Here is a 16,584-nt window from a genome sequence, read left to right as displayed (position 1 = left end):
ATGCCATTAAAAGCATATGCAGTCTCTGGATTTAACATAGTATTATGCATAAAACTGTCAAGAACAGGTAATAGAGCAAAGAGAAGTGCTATAGTTTCTTTTTTGGACTTTACTCGTAGGAGTTAATCAAACAATGGAGTGTCCGTAAGTGCCATTAAGGAATCCTAGTGTGTCACATTTGTTCGGATAGTATCTTCTCTTGAATGATGTTTACTCACCAGAAAGTGAGAATTGGGTAAAAAGGAAAGTTTTTATTTGAGTAAGTTTTCATGTGCATTGCGGAAGCACATAAAAATCAAACCAGCCAGATGGCAAACTCAAAGGAGGAATTTATTTTTCCTTTTGCAACCAAAATAATCAGTGATAAATCAAAAATGAAACATGCTTTTAATAAAAATTCCTTAATGCTTCAACAAGCATTCAGTAAAACACAGACTTGGGATACCAAGGGGAATCCAATTACTGCACAGATATCTCAGGCTCAGGGGATCCCCAGAACTTCAGAGTGATGATTCAGAACGTGCATCCGCTCACTCACAAAAATGAAGGCTCTCAAGAACACCCCAGAAGATATAATTGATCACTAATAAGGCAAAGGCTCTCAATCCTTGAGGAGGTTTCCTTAGATGGCATCCTGGGTCAAAGGAGAAGGATCTTCAACTGAAGAGCACTGCTTGGAGGAGATAATAAATGAGGGCTCCATTTATACTCTTATTGAATCTGAGCTTGTGGTTATATACGGTCAATGGTCTAGAAGCTTCTCTGAGCAGAGCTGTTTCATTGGCCAAGGCCCTGTCTGTTGACCAGGAGGTATATGCGTGACCATAGTGGTTCATTGGTCTAGAAGTTTCTGGTGCTTTGAAGGCTGGGGTGAGGAAGTGTGCCCACTACAGCATATTTGAGACTTTCTTTACAGCAAACCGCGATGTATTCCATTACTTGTCACTTACGAATTCCCATCTTCTCATGCAGTGCACTTGTAGGAGAGACATGGTGACAATATCCATGGACGTCTTTGTGAGGAAGTTTCAACCAGACAGATACCAGCTGTGGAAACAAGGCAAGGATTTATACACCATTGATCATACAAAACCAACTCCTGAATCAACACCTGAAGTAAAGGCCTGGCTACAGAGAAGAAGGAAAACAAAGCACTTTCCCAAGTGGTATTTATGTTTCTTTATCCTCCATTTAGTTGTCTTCAATATGATGTCAATTTCTTTTCTTTTTTTTTTTTTTTCTTTTCCCTTTCTCTGATGTTTGATTTGAATTCATTTACTTTAGATGAAGTTTGGTTTTCTGTTTTCTGTATTAAGATCAACTTGGAGACAAGAAAGTCTTTTTCTCAGAAAGACTTTGAAAAATTGATCCAACTTAAAAGTTGTGTGTGTAGCTGAAGGTAATGAGCATGGAGAGCACCAAAATGCATTCCATTGTGGTATTTGGAACCATTCTTTAGTAGAGATTATTCCATTAAAATTGTCAAGGTATGGATGGTTGCCATTATTTCTAGAGACATTTGCAGTCAAAAAACAAGAGAGAAATCTCCTAAGAGTTGAGGCAAAACTCGTTGCAAATACACCCCTCTCACTTATGGGATGTGCAAACTTTAGCAGTAACCTTGGCTACTATAGCAATAAGTCTAAATCTGGGCCTCTTCTGCATTCCATTATTACTGTTATCAGCTCTGTAGTGAACAGTGTATGAAAAACATGCAGCCAAATTCCAAAAAGTGCAGTTACTTAGAAGAACTCAGCTGAAATAAAAATTCACTAATAGAGAACTGGTCTTGTTTTAAACAAAACCCAGACAATTGCACAAACATTTTTTGTACAATAATTCCTTCCCGTCTTACTTAACAGGATCTTTATGAGTTTTCTCCTTCATTATCTAATAAAGTTATATCTAATGTCTAGCCTAGGGTGGGCAGTTTTATTGCTATATACTTACTGTTGAATGCAGTTTGCTGGGCTAAAGGTAATACTGATTTTTTAAGACTTTTTTTTCCTCATTCAAATAATTTTACAATACGGTTGCTTTTTAAACTTGCTCTTAAACTGAATTTCTTCATTTTCTATGTAAGTTAATGTATTTCTTGAGTAAAATTATAGGAAAGTCAACCTGTAAAGAGCATCAACTGCCACTGTAGTGGAACATTCTGGTTGAGAAACAGAAGATTGGGTTTGTTCTGGGCAAGAGTAATTTGTGAGATAGTCAGTTCTTGAAGACAACTAGTGAAGTTGCTGCACAGCCAATTTGTTAGTATATGTATAATATGTATAATATTAACCTGGGCACACAGAGTAATTCTGTTGTTTAGCTAGTTAAATGCCATTTTGACCTGTAGTGAGTTTGACCGGATGTATTGTACAGAGTAACTGCAAGTTCAGATTTGGACCAGTGGTGATTCATTTGCAACCATCCTTACGGGTTGCCAGTTTTAACTATAAGCAAAGCCTTTATAGTAATCATGTTTAAAGTTTTATCGTAGGAACGCATGGGCTGATTTTATGCACTTAGCTAAGCTAATAAATACAGTTCAAATGCTGCTTAATTCTTGAGTTGGCTTTTGTTCAGGCATGGTAGCAATGAGTATTACAAAGGGACAGGAAAATATTTATTCAGGTTCATTTCTAGTGTAATGTGTCAATTGAAATTGTTGTCATTTTGATTATGGGAATAATACAAGCTCTAGCAGAATCAAAATAGAAATACCATCTGTGAAAATATTCGTAAATATAGTGACAGGGAGAGCTTAACTCTGACATTTATGGCTGAAGTACTTTGCTACAATAGAACATCTAATGACTGCATGTAAACAGTCATAACACTGTTATATTACAGTGTGAATTGACGGGTGTCTCATACTTTGGCAGGTTTTCTGGAAATTGCTATTTTATACAGAGGGTGTTGAAAGTTATACATTGGTGAACATAGGCTAAAATGTAAGCGGTAGCAAAATGTTTTTCTGGAGTTGTGTATAGTCTAAGATGCAGGACCCTTGTAAAAGTCCTGGTTCACGTGCCATAGTTGGGCTTTTATCATTTAAGGTGTTAGGAGTTTTGAAGCCTGGTGTGTGATGAAGTACATAAAAATCTCCTCCCATTTAACACAGTTGAATTTGAAACTGGACTAATCTCCTGTTGCTTTTATCCCAAGTATATAAATTACAAACCAGTTTCTGACAGAGAGTGCCATTTATCCTGCTTTACCTTTTCCTTCTGCTGCTGAGAATACAAAAACTTATGGTGAAGACTTTGTTGTTTTTACACAGCATTACAAAATATATTGCTTGATATTGTAGCCACTCAAAATATTTGTGATGAGAATTTTTCATTCTTTCAGATGCTTGCTGTTCATGTTAAAATGCGTATAAAAACTTCTAGGATATCTAAACATATCTGATTTTACACAGGTATTCAGACTGTGTTTTATTAGCATGGAAATTTGGGAATACCACCTGATTTTTAGTGCAACTCAGGATGTTTTTTCTTTGTTATTTTTGTAAGGGTTATTCTTTTTCAGGCTTGAAAGAATGATTCATTAAAAAGCCAGTCTGGATGATGTTTAAGTAATAGTTACTTAAGGTTATTTTACTTTTACAGTTTAATAACTTTGCTCTAGAATGGTGATAAAAGATTAGAAGGTTAAATCCAATCAATTGTTAATCTATCACTTAATAAATTGTAAACACTATCGCAGCACAAAAAAAGATGAAAAATTGTCAGTTTTTTACCACTTTAAGCAGTTCAAAGGGACTTAAATATTGGTAGACATTTTATCTTATCCAAGACATTCTACTCTGACAGCAATATCTCTTATAGCAGCTTCCAGCACACCAGATCTCGATCTAAAAAGCTTAAAACTCCAGAGGACAAGAGAGTATCTGCTGTGGTAGCTGGTGCAGAAATCATAGTGACGGAAGCAGCTACTGATGGTTTCAAGGTCAATGAAGAACCTGGGAAAAAAGTGAGACTGGTAAACACAGGAGTGCCTTCTGAGCAAGAAGAAAACAGTAGTAGAATGCAGCTGGATCAACATTTATTTGACAATGTAAAGGTTGCAGGTGAGATAAAGACTGATTATATTTAACATGTGAGTTGTAGGCTGTTGATATACTCTAATGCCCCTAATCACTGCATGTTAAAACATAGTATTATCCGAAGTAGAATACTGAAATGCTTACAAAGTCATGCAGAGAAGATTGATACTCAGTAAGAATGAGAAAATGACAAAATTAATATTCTCAGGTGAGAGTAATATCGCTTAAACTGTTTTAATGAAGTGGTTTTTAAAGGGGCAAAAAGGAGGAGGTTTTGTAAATTATATTTCTTCAATACACTGATAGGTTTTATAGCCTTTTTTTGATACAGAAGTTAAAGAGAATGTCTTAATGCTTATGTAAACAGTACAATACCGGTATGCTACATGGATTTACATGAAGAATGCTGCATGTTAGAAGTGGTTTATATTAGTGTACCAAAACAGAGAGACTGCATATTTCTTGCCATTTCCTGTTTAGCTGTCTGATAATTCAAGATACAAAGGCTTTGTCAAACCAAAGTTAGTTATTTTTTTACCCACAACTAAATGTACTTGGTCTATTCTGGACTTTATTTCTTCTGTTCCAATTTTCATTGTAATTCAGGTATGGCTTCACATTCCTGTTCAGAAAGGAGAACACTTTTAACATGAAGTTTGTGAGAAGTCCCATTGGTTTTATATCAATACTGAAAATCTACTTGCAAATTGCTTATGAGGAGTATTTCCCCGATTCCAAATATTAATAGATATGTTAATGGTTATTTGGAGGTGGTAAACACAGGGACTGATCCTCATAAAGATAATTAAGTATTCCAATATGGAAGCTTAGAAATTCCTGCACACAGATCAGTTGGTGTTCTATCAAAGCCTTTCCAGGTCTGTTCTGATGATATTTTTTTGTTTTTTTAAAGTTCCAGTATGCAAGTTGGAGATGGTCATTTGTCCTGTGTTATCTCTGGCTAGTACAGCCATTATGCCCAACTGAGGCAGGACCCTTTGTACCCAGAGATTATGTTTTGGCATTGGATATGCTTAATATCACTACATTTTACATTCATTTGACCCGAAAAGGCAATTTTTCAGAAAAACAAGTTCTAATAACCATTGTAAAGGAACAATGGGAAGGGACTTCAGAGGAACTATTCAATGCCTTGGATTTGCTGCGGTGTGTACCATAGAGTTTTTCAGGAATATGTTTTTTTTCTGTGACCTCTCTAACCCATTGTTCTGTCCATCCCATGCAAGCATTAGCAGATGAAGAATGTTAATAAAGGAAAATCCACACAGTATCACCCTTCAACGTCACTGAAATATAAAATTATGATAATTGTTGAAATATAAAATTATGCTAATTGCTTTTCATTTTTAGACTGGAGCTATTGTTTTCAAAATATTTTTGGTACCTATTTGAAATATTTTTTCCTGATTATAAACCATTAGTCTTTATTTATTTCCATTTTTAAAACAAGCATAATAGGTGTAAGTGCAGGGTATAAAGTTCAATATACCAAGCTTTTATATTATTTTTTTCCAACTAGTCGAAGTTCTTTTGGGCTATCAGAATAAACAAACTATAAGAATTATTGTTTATTTTGAATGACATGACAACATGTTGTAATTCAAATACAAAATACCAATTACTTGATGAAAACTCTATTTCACACTCCAGACTGAAAACGTGTATGTCCTTGTACCAAATGGTTTTCAGTATGATGTCTAAATGAGGAACCGTGCTTTGACTTCGAGTAACTCAGATTGTTGTGAAGTGAAATAGAGTGATATAAAGTGAGATTTTTTAACAAATCATATTCTTGGTCTACAGGAAGCATCCTTTCAGACTTACTTCCGAGCCCTGTTCCTGTACTAGAGAAAACAAAACTGAAAGAAGAGGACAGGACAGATTCCAGTCATCCTCACTTTACATGTGAAGATCCTGTGGCCTGCACGCCTGCTTCTGATAGCTGTAGAAAAGAAGAGAGCTTGGAATCTCAGAATCAATCTGTTTCATCCATAGTATACCTTAAGTCAGAGGAACATGCTTCTGAAGCAGAAAACACAGATAAGGAGGAAAATGTCTCTATCAGGGATGATGTCAGTGACCTAGAAAGCTGTGGAAGTAGCTTGGAACATGGAGAAGTGCCTGTTGTAAAAAAAGATGAAGATGATGGCATGGAAACATCCAGTGTATGTGGAGCAAATTACATCTTTATAGTAACATATTCCTGATTTAATGAAATGTGAACGGACATGTTTGTAATGAAACCTGATAGCTATTATAAAGTGCTTAAGAATATGCATGATTTTAATCAGATGCTAATTTTAACATATTTTGAAGTATTCAGGTAAGAGGGGGAATTCGGATCTAAAAGCAGAATGTTTCTGGAGCTTGATGTTGACATATTTTTCCTCTTATTTTAGATATCTAGTAATTTCACTTTATATCTTTGAATCTGAACTGTTGGCAGCTCCTCTCAAGCTATTCCCGTGTTCGCTGCCTGCCAGTATGAACAAGGCTATCAGCTTTAATTATGGCTATTGACATGAAATTGAAATTCTTAGACATTATTGCTGTATTTGGTATAATGTATTTATATTTCAAGAAATGACTGTTTTGACTGAGTCTTAAGGAGACTTAACAATATGCTGGTAAAATGTCAGCAGGATGGGTTGATTCTGAGAGACTTACTGTCCCAGGATAAAACATAATGGTGTGGAAGCACGTGGTAATTTATTTTTGTACTGATGCCCTTCTCAAAGAAGTAGATGAAGCAAAGCAAAGGAGCATCTCTGCATCAAGACAGGTGGAAATAAAGTTTGCTTTTCATTCTGTTGTATTATCTCACACAGTTTATGAAATCTTATGGACTTGCTTTCATTGAAATTATGTCCACAGTATTGAAGTTGGAGAAGGTGACTCTTCAAGACATGGCTATAGCAGGATAATATGGGCAGTGTGATTTTAGGGTCTGAAACCTTCTGTTCTTGGATTTTGAAAAGGGCCTAAAACACGTAAAGGAAAGCACTTGAAGGAAAATATGCCTCTAATAAAAGGAATTTTTAAATAGTAGTTTTAATAATGTCTTCTTATGGGGGCACCTACAAACTTACAGTCTTTTTTTTACCCTTGTTGTTCTGCTATGAAAGATGGGCAGCTTTGACTTTGGAAAAGCATAATGAAAAATTAAGTTGTGGTGATAGCCCCAGTAGCTTTTGAAGTTGTGAGTTCAGTCCCACTTTGGCAGAGAGAGAGAGAGCAGGAAATCCACTGCCAGATTGGCAGGCTTAGTGGGAAATACATTTTAGAAGCCAAAGTATAATCATGGTTACCCTTTCACAGACATGGACAGTGCACTGATGATATTTTTACACTGTTATGCATTTTAATAATCTTGGCTCCAACTCTTCCACTGTAGTAATAAGGATGACTATAAACATCTGAGTGTTTTAATCATCATGTATTAGAGATTGTATTTATGTCCTTATGAGCCTTTCAGGCTTTTATATATGAGGTTTCAGGTATTCTCCAGTATAATTGCATGCTCTTTAATTTTAAGTGAAGAAGCACGTTGTACAGATGCAATTAGAAAGGCTGATCTTCTTTCCCTTTTTACTTACTCGGTAACTTTTTCTAGATCATAAACCTGTGCTGTGCTTTAACCACGTCTTCCTCCCTCTGCGTATCACAGCAAATACCATGTTGTTTTGTAATTTGCTTCCCATTTTATAGTAGTAATTTTCAACCCACAAATCAGTCAAGGGGCATCTGTGTAACCTGCTGGTTAGATTCAGGGTGTTGAGGAGCAGAATGCTGTGGTCCCTAGGAATCTTGTGAGACTGTCCTTCACACTCTTCTGCCAGGGTGCTTGCCCTTCCTCTGCTCCTGAACCCCCAGATACCATCAGCAGCTGGTTTACTTTGTGGTTCTCTCACCAGCATTCAGTTCTGGAGTTGCGAAAGCTGTACTTAATTTCCTCAGGAATTTTGTACTCTTTCACAAATGAAGCCAGTGGATTTCTGCTTCATTTCTCTAGCCGTGGTTAGCCGCTGTATTATACTTCTGGTTCTGCAGAATTATTTGGGCTGTTACTCCTCTCAAACATCACCTGAGCGAAGCAGGATTTATACTCTGTAATTTGGGAAGGGCTGCAGTAACTTATGCCTCAAACTACTTGTGTTTGACAAGGATTGCTGTTTTTTAATTGAAGTATATATTCTGAATTAGAGACAAATGTTTTATTGGTACACTAAAGGTGCTTCAAGTACTGTGATGGTATTTACAGAATTGACATCTGTGCTTGTTTACAGAAGAATGTTTTTGCTCATGAAAATTAACTTTGCAGAGTTACACGCTAAATTAGTTGTGTTTTTTCATTTTCAGTCAGCAGAACTTGAAAGAAAGAAAATATCTAAGAGTTGGCGTCATCCACTAAATAAACCCCCAGCTAGATCTCCAATGACTTTGGTTAAACAGCAAGCAACTAGTGATGAAGGTGAGTGTACTAAGTAATACATTTTTCTGACAATATTTCTCTGTCTTTGTGACGCCATATGTGCAGGCATTTGCAAAACCAATCTCGATTAAATAGTTCCTTTCTGCATGGGAAATGTAAAGAGTAAGGCTTCTGAATCCACAGACAGGTCATGTTCTCTTTGCCTGTTTTCACTCAAATTCTTCTAAAACCATTGGATCTCTCTTTGCAAAAAGCTCTGAAAAATAAGACGCCGTTTAAAACAAATATATTCACCGACCTAATGTTCCTTATTAGGACTCACAGCAGTTCTGTTTAAGAATGAGTTCTTAATTGTGTAGACATAAATAAAAGGACATAAGAATCCTTTGGATATGGACCTTAGGTGTATAGTCACGTATACTGCTTTAAAGCTACATTTTCCTTGTCTATTTTTTGATAAACATTGGACGTTTGGGAGTCAGTATCTTAAAATACTGTAGTTCTCATTCAAGGAAAAGCTACAGACTTCTGGATATCATCAAAAGCTCATCAAGAGTCTTTACATATGTTTTGATTTCCAGGCTTTGCCTAGTTTCATATGGAAAGAATGAACATCGCTTTCTCTGTAGTTTTGGTAAATCCACTTTACTCTCTTGATTTTTAAATAGTCATTTAAAAGCCAGTTTTGATGCATATGTCACCTACATGTCTCGTATCTCTACATATGCTTTTAACTGTATGTAAGTGGTGTGCAGGTTTGCAAGTAGTGAATACTGTGCAAGAGGTTAGAAGTACCATAGTTGCACAAACATAATAAGATGTAGAAAAACCTAGTTCTGTTTTTAGATACAATGAAAATAAACTTTCTGTATTAGAAAGCACCAAAAGGTCTCCTCTCTGTTCCTCAGCAGAACAATTCTTGAGAAATTTTCTTAGAGCAGTTTTCTGCTTAATTGTAGTTGGCAAGAACCAACTGGAAGCAGGATAAATGGTGGTCTAAGGGAACATGTAAGATTGGGCTTCTCATTTGGCATTTAGGTGCTGTAAGTTTGTTTGTTTGGTTTTTTTTTTTTTCATTTTAAAACTGAATAGTGACCGCAAAATTCTGTTGTTTAACTTAATTGCATAAATAAGAAGCTTAATATTAGGCAGTCATTTTGAGTATGGTTGTGCAGATCTCCGCTATAGATTGGAGATATGCATGTTACTGTATACTGTATATGCCTTCAGGCACATCAAGTGATAGAGTGAAGTTGAAATTAAGAAGAACCAGCATGTCCAGAAATAGTGTTGATAAACGACAGTGATATATAGAACAGAGTTCTGTACAAAATAGGTAAGTAATTCTGCAGTCTTGAAATTTAGTACTCTGTAACTAGATATCACGGTGGCTGAAGAAGCTAAAACATTACTCAGAATTTCTCAGATGCTCTTTGTGGGAGCTTACTTGAGCAATTAAACTTTGGAGACAGGCTGCAGAAGCCAAGAAGTTTACCCAAGGCAGGGCTTTGCTTCTCGGAATTAAACATAAAAAGTGTGAATCTGCTTTACTGAGGAATCACATACACAGCCAGCCGAAGCCAATGGATAAAGCTACATTATTCTATTGAATGTGGCTTGTGAAGCTTATCAAACTGTGCATCAAAACTGTCCTTCAATATGGAAACCAGATACATTCCTTTTTGATATTGTCTTAGCATTTTGGTTCTGTAACGCACAGATTTTTCCAGTACTGTTCTCTAGAATCTCTTCAGTTAGCAGAACTGGAGATTGATCCTCTCACTTCAACAGAGTTGGTATTGTGTCTGTGGCTACAGGTCCAACTCCAGCATTGCTGTACGCTTCAGTGTTTACCTGTTATTTGTACCTGCATTTTGCTTGGAGCTCTTATTTTATATTTTAAGTGATATAAAGGTCTTGTGGGACTTCCTGATCTTTTTCGTCCCCCCAAAATCATTACCTCTAGTCAAAAATAGCTGTTTGTTACAGCTACACATCAACAGTCTTCACTTCAGAGACAGCATGTCTGTTAATTCATTCTTCTTCTTGTAACTAAGGAGTATTATGCTTTCATTTAGCACTGTTTTAGGCATTGTTGAGCTGGATGCTGTGATTTTGGCTCGTCACTCATCAGTACATCTTCCTCCTTGTTCCAAGACTGAAGTCATTGATTTGTTTCTTCCATCTCACCAGTTTGAGGAAGCCATACTCTCTTTCTCTCTCTCTCTCTCTCTTTTTTTTAACTAAGCCTCAGTTTTGCCAGGCAATTAGCTGTTAAGCATCTTTCTGAAAATTAGAGACAGCTTAGCCCATGATCTATATCATATATGGATATGTTTGGATACCTTGAGGGCTAGACAGAGCATATTTCAGAAAGTGTTATGGTAATTTACACAAAAAGGATAGTATTAAGATTCATCTAGTAAAGTAATTAAAGATTTAAATATATGGTAGTTTGCAGTGAAATTGCTCTTTTTTAATTAAAGATTATATTCTTTTTGCCTGCTGATGCTTTTTCAACATTATAATTAAAACATAGTTTAAAATTCTTATTTAAGCAAGGATTTTCAATGATATAATCTGACTAGATGATGATGTGATGATACTGGTTTGTTAATCTCGAGGACCCTGCTCTTCATTTGCCACCTTATCCAGTAGTTTGTCAGCTTCCTGATGTCTTATTTTTATGTGAACGTAGCAGCATCCCAACAATAAGTCATATACCTTCCAGTGTTTCCTGGTTACATGACGATTGTCCTTCTGGTAGATGAGGGTGTATTTTTGTTAGGAAAGAAAACTTCGTCTTGGAATAATTTCAAGTATCTATTAAGCACCTGTCTGCTTATTGATTGAAGGAACTGGTTAAGAGTTTTATGTAACATGGCAGTTATTGGTATTTCCTAGGTGGAACTGGAATTTGATATTATTTTCATGCATCCATTCCTCATTGTGATCTAATTTATCAGCATGCTTTTCTAAGAACATCAGAATAGAGGCAATAAATTTTGAGTGAGCAGAATGTTTATATCCAAGGCAGAGACTGAAGAACTGTTGAGGGAGACTGGCAAACTGAAGCCTCTTTGGCTTTCCTGGCACATGCTGTCATGCGAGCTAAGGATCTGTGGCTAGTTCAATGCCAGTCAAAGGAGGTTTTTCTGATCATGTTCAAGAATGTTTGCTGTCAGCTATCAGGGGAGTAATCAGTACCAATGTACTAATGACTATGCTCCTCTTTATGAAGGTGCTTCCTCCATATTCTGGAGTCACCAGGAGTGTGATGCGGCATGCTCACAAACGCAGTTCTTGTTCTCTGTGTTTCTTGAACAAAAACGATGCCCGAAATGGCTATGATACTATAGTCTCTTAGTACCATAACTTTTGAATTCATCTATTCCTTTACAAGGAGGATTTATGAACTGATACATTAGTTTATATTTTAATTTACATGAGTCCAATAAAATCATAAATGTAAGCAAAATGGAAGAATAAGACATGGGCTAGTGCTGTTACGAAAAAATAAGAAATCGGGGCTTTATATTTCATCGGCAAATTACGTCACTTTCCCTGAGTTGGATAGTCTGTAGCCATTTCTAATACAGATAGTTTATATTCAAATTAATATATTTGAAGTCCTTCAGATACTGGAGGTCTGTTAGGAAGTTTCTATGAATAGAGGTGGTCAGAGGCCATTAATAATATGAAGGCAGCATTCTTCAACACTGTCAACTATTTCGAAATCATAATTTTGCAAATAGAATACTATCATATTTAAGAGCATGCTTAAATCTTATCAGAGACTTTCTGGATTCACTATTAAAACAGAGTTCTTTGTCAGAAATTGTGGTTTTTTGCACAGGATCACTTGGACATTGGATTTTGTCTTTTTATCATTGCATAGGCTTTTTTATTTGTTTGTTTCTTTAAGATCTGATTGTTTCTTCTGCAGAAAAATGGTTAATTGTTTCTTTGTGGTCTATTGGTGTGGATTTTTTTTTTACCCTCCCTGAAGCTTTTTCTTTCATAATGTGTCTGACTTCTGAGTCTCCTTTATTATGATTATATTTGCAGACTTAATGTCTAAAGGACTGAGCAATGAGAAATACTGGGGACTGAGGAATCAATCCGAGAAATTATAGCTCAGACTGCCAGTTTAGAAAAATAAGTGCAGCAGTACAATGTGAGCTCTATGTCACACTCAAAATACTTATAATTTTTATGTAATGAACCTTGGTCTTATGCTCAATGCAGTATATTAGCTTGTGGTAATATTATTCTTCTGTATTTAATGCAGTTGTATTTCTGCTCACTTAAGCAATAAAAAGGCAAATTCAGCAGAAGGGGAAAGCATACTGACTTTGGATGCACATTGATTGGTTCCAGAGATTCCTTTCCAGCAATATTTGGGCATGCAACATTAGAAACTGTTTTTAGATTCAAGTTGACTAAGATTTCCCATTGCCCTAAATGATATAATAATAGTATATAGATTGAATTCAGTATGGGTTTCTTTGTATATGTTTTTTAGTGTTTTAAATGCAGCTCTGAAGTTCAATGTCATTTTGTGTTTGTTACTTTGTAAGATAAGGAAACAGAGAGGAAAGCACTGTGAATTGAAAGAGTGGCTTGGACAAGTTTGATTTGTGAAGATTGCTGATGTTACAGCTGTAGTTTTCCTTCTGCTATAACATAAAATAAAGCTTCTTTGTTTTTTACATTCACTCAGCATCCTGTGAGATGTGTTTGAGCTGATAGTAGCAGTTAAGCCATATAAGGCATGTTCAGTAATGTCATAAATAGGTTAAACATGCTGAAATAGGAGAAAATTACACTTGTAGATGCAATTATGATTCTTTTGCTTCAGAGCTTAAAATGCCAGATTCTGCTTGAAGTTTCTTACTTATTTCAGAAAGAAATGTTAACTTTTTTTTTTTTTTTTTTTTAATGGTGTTACTTGGGAGGTAGAGAAAAATTTGGTAACCAGTTGATAGGAGCATGTTTATTTTTGCCACATTATATTATACATGAAAGTATTCTGTTCACTCCCGTATTGTACTGCTCTAGTTTTGAATGGAGTTTTACTTCTTTAAAGTTGTGTTAGTATTAATTAATCAAGTACAGAATCTGCATTTTTCATATGGTATTATTATAGAAAAATGTGTTTTCTCTCCTCTGGTACTTAAATTGCTTCTGATTTATTTAAATTCAGTTTTTGAGATTTGATTACCATAAGTTCTAGCACTTATATAGCATGTGGTAACCTGAAGACACAAAAAACTTTACAAAATTGTGGTAGAATCTGTCACAGGTATTTGGGAAAGAGAGCTGTTGAAAACTATAAACTTTTTCTGAATGTTCAGTACTCTAGTCAACCTTGTGGGCTAGTGACTGATCACTAGTAATTTTTAGAACTGACAGCTCTGATTATTGCCACTGGTGGCTCTTGTCCATTGGCATCTTTCACAAGGAGCTCTTATCTGCTTGAGAGTGGACATCTACAAATACCAAGGCCTAAAAGTAGCCATTATTTTCGTTCAAAAGAGGAATACAAACCAGTTCCTCTAGCATTTATGCCTCATTTGCTGGACAGTGGTATGTGTAATGATCATTAAGACTCACCATCCTTTAGATGAACCTTACAACTCTAACTGTGCAGCTGTCTTAGCTTTAAAATATAATATTTTACTTCTTGAAGGAGTGGGTAGAACTGCAGTCTTAGAGAGAGAGGCATGTATAATTTCTCATTATCAAGTGTGCCAAAAGGAAAATGGTGTTCCTGGTGCATTAGTGAAATCTCTCAGTTGCCTTCTCAAGGGTAGCTGTGGAGTTGGTAAGCAAACTGGATATGAAGTTTGCTAAGGAGACAGGTGTCTCTTCCGTAAGATTATCTTCTGGAGTTGAACGTCTGTTAATTATAATTACAGACCAAAATGAAACACAGAAAATGTGTAACTTGTATTTAATGAGGATTAGTTCCCCAAGGTCTTGGTACAGAGGATTGTCTAATATATTATCCTAGTTCCAAGATATCATAGTGGTATTTTTTTTTCCAAATACAAAAACAATCTAGCCCATAGTGTCGTCGTTGCCTTTGTCAGAATCTGAAGCTGCTTTGTAAATCATCAGTATTGGAAGTGACTTGTTTTTAATGCCAGTGGGGTTTAACTCAATGCTTTTTCTTGGCTGGGAAGTACGTGTAATTTTTTTTTTTTTTATTTTTATTTTATTTTTTTTTTTTTTTTTTTGTAAAGTACAAAATAATTGTACTTAAGAAATTGATCCTTGAGGTAACCTGAATGCAGTTGTTATCTAGTGTATGGAGTTTTTATGGGATAATTGTTTTAGTGATCTGTGCAGGGACTGTAGCCTGAAGCTATTATTTTATAATTTGTTTTATAATTCTGATTCAGGCATTGATTTGCCATGTGAATTTGGACCAACATTCAAATCTTACTGTTACACATCTTCCATACTTAACTTATGCAGATAACTAACTACCTGAGGCCTTGTTTCAGTGAAGAACTTCAGCATAATCTTAACTGTAAACATTCAAGTAACCTGGTTCCTCAAAATTTCGGCTGTGTTTTACCCAGGGGCATTTGTGCTGGAATGTTATATTGACATAGGTTAGATTTGTACTGCCTGAGATATAAAGTAACCATAAAACATGTTTTCCCCACTTGGTACTAGTTTTTGCCTCAAGAGTGGCATAAAACGAGAGTATATTGGTGAATCTGCTCTGTAGTATTTCTAACACTCTAGACAGCTTTAAATTCTTGGGTATTTATTTGACTGTATAGTACTCTGCAGTATGGTCAATGAAGATATATTTTAATTTCTAGAATAAGGAAGAAGTACCACATACTCAGTGACCCTTTTAATAGGCAAGAGCTGTCTTAAGATTGAGAAAAAGTATTCTGTATTTTTCAACTTTTGTACAAGATACACATACCAACTAGTAGGTTGGACAAGTTCTGTAGAGTGTTTTAGAAATAGTAAGAATTAGATTGTATGCTAGCTTGGAAAATTCTTAGAAGGCAGGAAGAAAACTGGGGGGAAAAAGCCTACTAATCTAATGCTTTTACACTGATAATATAATGCATGGCATGTTTGTTAACTCCAGTGGGTAATTGCACTCCAGTGTTGGTTTTCAGGGGTCATCCCTTAAGGTTCCAGAAATTTATGAGATAGTAACTTTAATTAGTCTTTTATGTAGAGAAGTGTATGTATTTCACTGAGACCTTTATGATACACTAATTTTATGTTGTTGACATCATGTGTACTAAATATTGGGATAAAGATACAGGTGATCAGGCCTTCACGTTCAGGTAATCCTTAATTATATGAAATAAATGTAAATCAAAATACATATTCTACATTTGGAATTGGTTAGCTTAAATGAGTTTTACTGAGCTTTTGAAACTATATGGCAAACTGGTTTTTCGTTAGTAAACGAGCATAGCAATGTAGATCAAACAGATTTTAGTTACTTTCCTGTTCGTTAGAGGAAATCTTGATTATGGTTTTCCCATCTCTCCTTTTCAAAGTAACTGGTGAGATTTTTTTCAGCCTTTGCTAGTATTTGTAATAGTTCTGTCTCCTCTTTTAAATGGTAGTGGTCCTGTCTGCAGCCAGTCTTATCACTATCTGCTCTTAATCACAATTTAGGTTTTCTCTACAAGGTTCTGACACCAAATTAGAATTCATGTTTTAGCCAAAGTAATCTTTACTGCTGTAATGGATACTGATCACCCTTGGGAATATCCTGCTGGCTATGCCAGTTAATATCAGAGCATAATATACCCTGACTAGGTTCTTTTAAATATTCCATATATGGAGGATTTAATGAATAACACAGAATTTTCTTACTTGAAATTAGTTGGGATTTTTGTTTAGAAGACTGATACAGCAAGTATCAGCAAGTGCAAGTACAAATTATGTTTAGCAGTGTAGCCAATGCGATACAGAGCTCAGTCACAAAAAACCCATGGATTTCATTATAAGATTTTAATGATAAGCTCAAGAAAAATTGGAATACCCCACAATCTAAATGCATCTTTCAATTCTGTCAAATTGTCTTTTTAAAATTTTT

General features: G+C 35.5%; 2 protein-coding genes across 2 annotated transcripts in view; both read left to right on the top strand.

Annotated features, from left to right (window-relative positions):
• The window catches only part of LOC308051541 (lysine-specific demethylase 4C-like), a 140,140-nt gene extending 138,551 nt beyond the window's left edge, over positions 1 to 1,589 (top strand). Inside the window, exon 9 of the mRNA XM_080362035.1 lies at positions 973 to 1,589. Coding sequence (XP_080218161.1) covers positions 973 to 1,257 — 285 coding nt within the window. The 3' untranslated portion in view covers positions 1,258 to 1,589. The remainder of the gene's footprint in view (positions 1 to 972) is intronic.
• Positions 1,590 to 2,360: 771 nt separating this feature from the next.
• LOC308051857 (lysine-specific demethylase 4C-like) overlaps positions 2,361 to 16,584 on the top strand; it is a gene marked incomplete at its 5' end in the record, with an annotated part of 37,046 nt that continues 22,822 nt past the window's right edge. Inside the window, 4 exons of the mRNA XM_080362502.1 lie at positions 2,361 to 2,374; positions 3,825 to 4,066; positions 5,867 to 6,228; positions 8,423 to 8,534. Coding sequence (XP_080218628.1) covers positions 2,361 to 2,374; positions 3,825 to 4,066; positions 5,867 to 6,228; positions 8,423 to 8,534 — 730 coding nt within the window. The remainder of the gene's footprint in view (positions 2,375 to 3,824; positions 4,067 to 5,866; positions 6,229 to 8,422; positions 8,535 to 16,584) is intronic.

Source organism: Nesoenas mayeri (genome assembly GCF_963082525.1).
Source record: "Nesoenas mayeri genome assembly, chromosome: Z".
Lineage (NCBI taxonomy): Eukaryota > Metazoa > Chordata > Aves > Columbiformes > Columbidae > Nesoenas > Nesoenas mayeri.
This window is presented reverse-complemented; position numbering and strand designations above follow the sequence as displayed.